This window comes from Arachis ipaensis, chromosome B8, assembly GCF_059453495.1.
Source record: "Arachis ipaensis isolate K30076 ecotype BB chromosome B8, ASM5945349v1, whole genome shotgun sequence".
Lineage (NCBI taxonomy): Eukaryota > Viridiplantae > Streptophyta > Magnoliopsida > Fabales > Fabaceae > Arachis > Arachis ipaensis.
Window position 1 is genome coordinate 129,314,353 of NC_142443.1, and position 7,292 is coordinate 129,321,644.

General features: G+C 44.7%; 1 protein-coding gene across 1 annotated transcript; it reads left to right on the forward strand.

Annotated features, from left to right (window-relative positions):
• Positions 1-4,697: 4,697 nt before the first annotated feature.
• Positions 4,698-5,192, forward strand: LOC148549835 (uncharacterized). Its single transcript, XM_088495802.1, has one exon. It carries the CDS (start codon positions 4,698-4,700, stop codon positions 5,190-5,192), a length of 495 nt encoding a protein of 164 aa, XP_088351928.1.
• The last annotated feature ends 2,100 nt before the right edge of the window (positions 5,193-7,292 follow it).

Here is a 7,292-nt window from a genome sequence, read left to right on the forward strand (position 1 = left end):
GGTTCACTATTCAGCAGATGAAGACTCGGCGAGGGGCTCGGAGGATGGTAGCGTCGCGACGGTGATAGGCTCGGCAGGAGAGGAAGAGGGTTGCGGCTGAAGAGGAAGAGGAAGTGAGCGAGGGACTCGGAGGATGGTAGCGTTGCGATGGTGATAGGCTCGGCGGGAGAGGAAGAGGGTTGCAACTGAAGAGGAAGAGGAAGTGAGCGAGGGGCTCGGAGGAAGGTAGCGTCGCAGCGGTGATAGGCTCGGCAGGAGAGGAAGAAGGTTGCGGCTGAAGAGGAAGAGGAAGTGACCTCTTCTCTGTTAGGGTTGGGGGCTCAAGCCTGAAGGAGTGAAGGTAAACTATGCGCCTGTGAGAACTGAGAAACCCTAATTTTGTAAGTGTGTATATATACTATGCACTCCGGGGCAGGTAGGGGCGGGTTTACCCTGACCCCGACCCCGACCCGCCCCGCTCAGCTACCCGCCCTGATCAAAACCCGCCCCGCTCCAGGTCGGGTTTAAACCCGCCTCGCCCGGGTCGGGTCGGGGCGGGTACCCGCGGGTTCGGGTACTCCTGCCACCCCTAATCACAAGCTAATTAATTGCGCTTAATTTTTGTTTATTTTTATGTGGGTTACATGGAAGTGAATCAAAACTCTGTAGGATTTCGAAAGATCTATCAGATCAAAACCAAAGCAGTATATTTGTGCTGCACTTGGTTTGCAATGATGGGAAGATTGCAATGAAACTAATTTTATCTAACGTTGAAGCTAGGGATGTATATGAATGAACCAACAAAGTCGGCTTTGCTTTAAATGGTTCCAAAATATTTCAAGACATTTTGCAGGTCTTGCTGAAAAAAATTAAAAAAGATCTAGATAGTAGAAAAAATTTACGGTACTTTCAGTCACTAATTTAGCTACTGTATTTTTATACATATACAATACAAAATACAAAATTCAAAACTTAAAAATAAAAATCTCACTCTCAATATTACTCTCACGTGCTCGCTGAAACAATGTTCTTCTTCTGTACTTCCCTTACTCTCACTCTCACTCTCTGACGGTGATTCTCCTTCCTCATCCTGATTTTCAACAGTGATTTTCTCCGGCGGCATGACTCTCCTTCCCTCTCTCTCTGGTGGCACGATTCTCCTTCGCTCTCTTTCAAGCGCAGTTGCGATTCTCCTTCCTATCTCAGGCGTGGTGCTCTCTGTGTTTCAGACGCGAATTTCATCGACTGCATTTTCTTTGTTTGATTCTGCAAGGTAAATTTCTATTCCTTGTTTGATTATGTATTTTTCGTGCATTTTTCTTGTTTTATTCTATCAGCTTCTTCAATGGCATTTTCCTTGTTCGTTTTGAGCTTCTATTAGCTTCTTCAATTGCATTTTCCTTCTTCATTTTGAGTTTCTATAAATGAATTTGTGTTGTGCATAATTTGTACTAAAAATATTTAAGTTAGGATTTTGAATTGAAGTCTCAGTTAACTAATTTTAACAACTGATTATTAGTAGACTATTAATTGATTATAACTGGATTTTTGTGATATGAGTTGGAGTATGTTTGATTATTATACTGAATGAGTTTGATTATGCTTAGTTTGATTAGTATGCACACAGAAGCTATATGCTGAAATGCCCCAAAGGAACACTGTTTTCTGGTCTTGTTTGATTTCAGGATATGCACAAAATTTGGATTGGTCTCACTCTAAAGTCATCAATTTACCACTATAGAGTATGGATTGATTAAAATGGATAGTGTGTTTTTTTACTTCGAGCAAGACCTTACCGCTATGTCACACTTATAGTCATGAGCTAGTTGATTATCTACCCTATAAGTGTTCATATACCCATACCAGAAAGGATAACTGCAGAACTCCCCCATCTAATTATAAGTTTTGTCCTGAATTTAAACATATATCCAATCTAGTCTCAACCATCTAATTATTGAGTTTGATTATAGTCAGGATCGGTGCAAACTCAGGTTCAATGTTTGACTACTGAGTTTGATTATAAATATTTATTGAGTTTGATTATAAATGTTTATTGAATTTGATTATAGTCATAAATGTTTATTGAGTTTGATTATAGTCAGGTTCGGTGCTATATTTGAGTACTGAGTTTGATTATAGTCAGGTTCGGTGCAAACTCAGGTTCAGTGCTTGTCTACCGAGTTTGATTATAAATGTTTATTGAGTTTGATTATAGTCACGTTCGGTGCTATATTTCACTACTGAGTTTGATTATAAATGTTTATTGAGTTTGATTATAATCAGGTTCGGTGCAAACTCAGGTTGTGTTTGACTACTGAGTTTGATTATAAATGGTTATTGAGTTTGATTATAGTCAGGTTCGGTGCAAACTCAGGTTTAGTGTTTGACTACTGAGTTTGATTATAAATGTTTATTGAGTTTGATTATAAATGTTTATTGAGTTTGATTATAGTCAGGTTCGGTGCAAACTCAGGTTTAGTGCTTGTCTACTGAGTTTGATTATAAATGTTTATTGAGTTTGATTATAGTCACGTTTGGTGCTATATTTGACTACTGAATTTGATTATAAATGTTTATTGAGTTTAATTATAGTCACTTCCAGTGCTATATCTGACTATTGAGTTTGATTATAATAAAATTCGAGTAAGAAGTTGTAGATTTCATTTATAATATTCAATAAGCCCTGTTAGATGTTACTATTTATTAAATTCACCATAGCTGGAAGTGTATAGTTAAATATATGTTGCGACTTAGAGAATAGAGATCACCAATCATTTTGTTCCTAAGGCCAATAATAACTCAGAATTTTAGATAACTCAGAATGTTTGAGTGTAAATTCACTAATCACATGTAAAACCTATTACAACTAGAAAAAATGCAAGGGATAATGGTATTGAAGCTGGTAGCATTCAATTCATATTCTTGTTGAGCTTTATTTGCAGACAGTTATCATATTGTGTTACAAATTATTGCAAGTTGCTCTTTGAGGTTAGGTAGCCCTTCATAAATGAGTGCATGCTTTCACTCCTTTGAGTGCTACTCATGCCTGCCCAAAAACTGTTGCTAAAAAAAATAGGGACCCACCTGTCACGTTCTTCGTACAAACCTAAAACCATAAAATGGGTATAATCAAACTTGTAAGGCATATTGATTAATAAATGATAAATAATCAAACAGTATATATAAGATAATCAAACTCATACAAAATACCTGCTAAGCAATTATTATCATGCAAACTGAATCTGTTGATAAAATCAGTCCAAAAACTCTCAAATGCTTCCTTAGACCTAGAATCCCACACAATATGTGTCATATCAACACAAATCTCGTTAAATTGCTTGGATGCTCCTAGTTTTTTCTGAAATTTTCTTCGCGATATGCCAAATACACCATCGATGTCGTGTCATTGGTAATGATTTTTCAATGGCATTTTGCATAGCTTTGCATTGATCCGTCAATATGCCAATAGGCGGCTTGCCACCCATACATCGTATCCAACAATCAAATAACCAAACAAAAGAATTATCTTCTTCGCATGAAAGAAGAGCGCAACCAAGTAGCAATGATTGGCCATGGTGGTTAACCCCAACAAATGTGCCAAAAGGCATATCATACCTATAATAAAAACAAGAGTACATAATTGTTATGGACTGCCAAGTCCAGCCCAGGAAGTCGCCGGGTCGGGGCACTGCCCCATCCAGGCCCAAACCTCCAGCAAAAGGGTTCCATGGGTCGGTCCCTAACACCCGACCCAGGGCCCGACCAACTCCACCCAAAGCATGCTATCGTGCGGGTCGATGCCCTCAAGGTCGGTACCCGGCATCCCAACCCGAAGTACGGGACGACCCGATCACGTGGAAAGCAACAGCTCACAGGTCCTCTATCAATGGGCCTAACCTTTAATGAGCCCACCCAACATAGTATATAAGGGGAAAGGACAGCTTTCCCCCTAAGGTACGTCACATCCTTACCTAATTCTGCCACCCTCCAGTACGGACTCTGACTTGATCGTCAGAGTGTCCTTGCAGGTGGCCACCCACTGCTCCGTTCAACCTCCGACGTCGCCAGCGCATGATTTCCCTCGCTCCACGCCAGCTCGGGGTCTCCATTCTCTCCTAATCATCACCTACTGATGACCCGAGAACACCAGGTAACGAACATTGGCGCCGTCTGTGGGGACCCAATGCAGACATGGAGCGACCCATCACTTCAGAGGAGCTCCGCTAAGGAGGCGGAGCTCGTTTGAGCAGGGCGAGTTCGACAGCCCGCACTGCCGAACAACCGAGAACCTCCGTTCAACCAATCAACAAATGTACACCAAGACCCCCGAAAGGTGTCCCTTCGAAGGGACGGGAGCCGACAGCGCCAAGATCATGCAAGAACTCAGGCATAGAGTACAAAATCTTGAGCGGGAGCTGGCGGCAAGGAACCAATCCCACGAAGGCGTCAGCCACTCACACGGCGGCGCCAGCCGGTCCCATGCCCGCACCCGCTCCCCTTCCCTAGCACATGACAGCCAAGGAAGAAGACTAACAAGGCATGAAGAGGTGCACACACAAGCAACTTCAAGACCCACCCAAGGCGAATCAGAAAGCCGCTGAGAATCCCCAAAAAGGAAACCCCGGAGACAACAAGATCCCATTATCCTAGGAGCCACCCCCTTTCACCCGTCAATCCTCAAGCTCCGGCTCCCGAGAAACTTCGACAAGTCGACGGACATGAGGTACGATGGGACCAAGGATCCCCAAGAGCATATCATGGCTTTTGAAGCAAGGATGAACTTTGAAGGGGTAGGTGACGCGGTCAGATGCCGAGCATTCCCCGTAACGCTGGCTGGTCCAGCGATTCGATGGTTCAACACCCTCCCACAAGAGTCGATCACAACTTTTGTAGACATAGCTCGAAGCTTTCTAGCTCGGTTCACGATGCGCATGGCCAAAGCGAAACACCCAATCAATCTGTTGGGGGTTACCCAAAAACCCAGGGAGCCGACTAGAAAATTCCTAGATAGGTTCAACGATGAGTGCTTGGAGATCGACGGCCTCACAGACTCAGTCGCTAGTCTATGCCTAACAAACGGCCTACTAAACGAAGACTTTAGGAAGCACCTCACAACTAAGCCCGTATGTACCATGCAGGAAATTCAAAGCGTGGCCAAGGAATACATCAACGATGAAGAAGTCAGCCAGGTCATAGCAGCCAATAAACGGTAGCTCCCTAGCTCGTCAACCCGGCAGGCCCCTCAAATCGACAAGTACAAAGAAGCCACCAGGGACGACACCTTAAACAAGCCACCCAAGCACCCACGGTTAGGAAGGTTCACGAACTATATGCCACTTGCGGCACCTATAATAGAAGTCTACCAACAAATTACAGACAAGGGAATTCTATCCAAACCTAGGCCGTTGAAGGAGAGAACGGGAGGCAACAAGAGCCTCTACTGTGATTACCACAAGGGGTTTGGACACAAAACCCAAGACTGCTTCAACCTCAAGGATGCCCTGGAACAAGCCATTAGAGAAGGAAAGCTGAGGGAATTTTCCCGGCTCATCAGAGAACCGAGGAGGCGGGAAAGAGAACGCTCCGAGGAAGACCAGAGCCGAACTGTTAAGCCAAGACAAGAACCCGTAGGGGATGCAGGCAACCCCCAACTTTCGTGGTCAACATCGTGGTCGGGCGCGACAGCCCCCCCAGATCCAAGTCGGCAGCAAAAAGGGATGCCCGCGTGCTCTCCATCTCGGCAAATGGTCCCGCCACCAGCAAAAGGCACCTCACAATATCCTTTGGCCCAGAAGACAAATGGTTCAATGACCTCCCCGAAAACCCCCCATGGTAGTTACAGCAATGGTCGGAATAGGACTGGTTAGACGCATCCTCGTCGACACGGGAGCCGACTCTAATATCTTATTTAGAAACGTCTTCGACGCATGGGGCTTAAGGAATCCGACCTCAAAAATCACCAACACGGAGTTATGGGACTAGGTGACAATTACATTAAACCCAACGGGATGATCTCTCAGCTGTAATATGCAACTGGTGACACCAGGAAATCGGTTATGGCAGACTTCGTAGTCCTCAGAGACTCTACTACTTATAACATTATCCTATGATTGAAAACTATCAATGAATTCTCAGCTGTAATATGCACCAAGTTCATAACAATGAAGTTCATAACGGATAAGGGAACAGTTGGTTCCATAAGGGGAGACTTAGAGACAGCAGTCACCTGCGACAGCGCCAGTCTCTCCTTAAGGAAAGAATCTAAGAAAGCAGCTGGCATATTCCTAGCAGATCTGGACGTCAGGATGGAGGACAAGCCAAGACCTGAACCAGAAGGAGACATGGAAAAGTTCCAAATAGGGAAATTGGCAGATCAGTTTACTTTCATAAACAGGAACTTACCCCATGAACTCAAGGGCCCCCTCATAGAGATCGTAAGAGCAAATGGTGACTTCTTCGCATGGACTCCATCAGACATGCCGGATTTGGATCCCGAGGTCATGTCCCACCGGCTAGCCATAAAGCCCGAGGCCAAACCGGTAGCCCAACAGCGAAGGAAGATGTCGCAAGAAAGAGCCGAAGAAGTCGCCAAGCAAATAGCAGCACTGCTAGAAGCAGGGTTCATCAAAGAACTTGAGTACTCGACATAGCTGTCCAATGTCGTCCTAGTAAAAAAAGCCAGTGGAAAATGGAGGATGTGTGTCGATTACTCCGACCTGAACAAGGCGTGCCCAAAAGAATCCTTTCCCCTCCCCAACATTGACACCTTGGTTGACTCGGCGGCGGGATATCGTTTCCTCAGTTTCATGGATGCCTATTCCGGCTATAACCAGATCCAGATGCACCGACCCGACGAGGACACAACATCATTCATAACACCAGGGGGCACCTATTGTTACAAGGTAATGCCCTTCGGACTGAAGAATGTAGGGGCCACCTACCAAAGGCTAATGAGCAAAGTCTTCCACGACCTCATCGTCAAGACGGTAGAGGTATATGTCGATGACATCCTAGTAAAAACAGCAGAGCCGAAGAAGTTAATAGACGACCTCCAGGCTGTCTTCAAAGCACTAAGGGAATTCAACATGAGGCTTAACTCGCTTAAATGCGCATTCGCCATGGAAGTAGGGAAATTTCTGGGGTTCATGATAACACAAAGAGGGGTAGAAGCCAACCCGGACAAGTGCGAAGTCGTCCTCAAGATGACAAGCCCTGGGTGCATCAAAGATGTGCCAAGGCTCACCGGAAAGCTCACAACTCTATCTCGGTTTCTCGGAGCCTCGGCTGAAAGGGCAATCCCATTTTTCAACCTA

What these genes read in the sequence shown, in the direction of transcription:
- LOC148549835 (XM_088495802.1), top strand. Translation starts at nt 4,698, where the DNA reads ATGAGGTACGATGGGACCAAGGATCCCCAAGAGCATATCATGGCTTTT.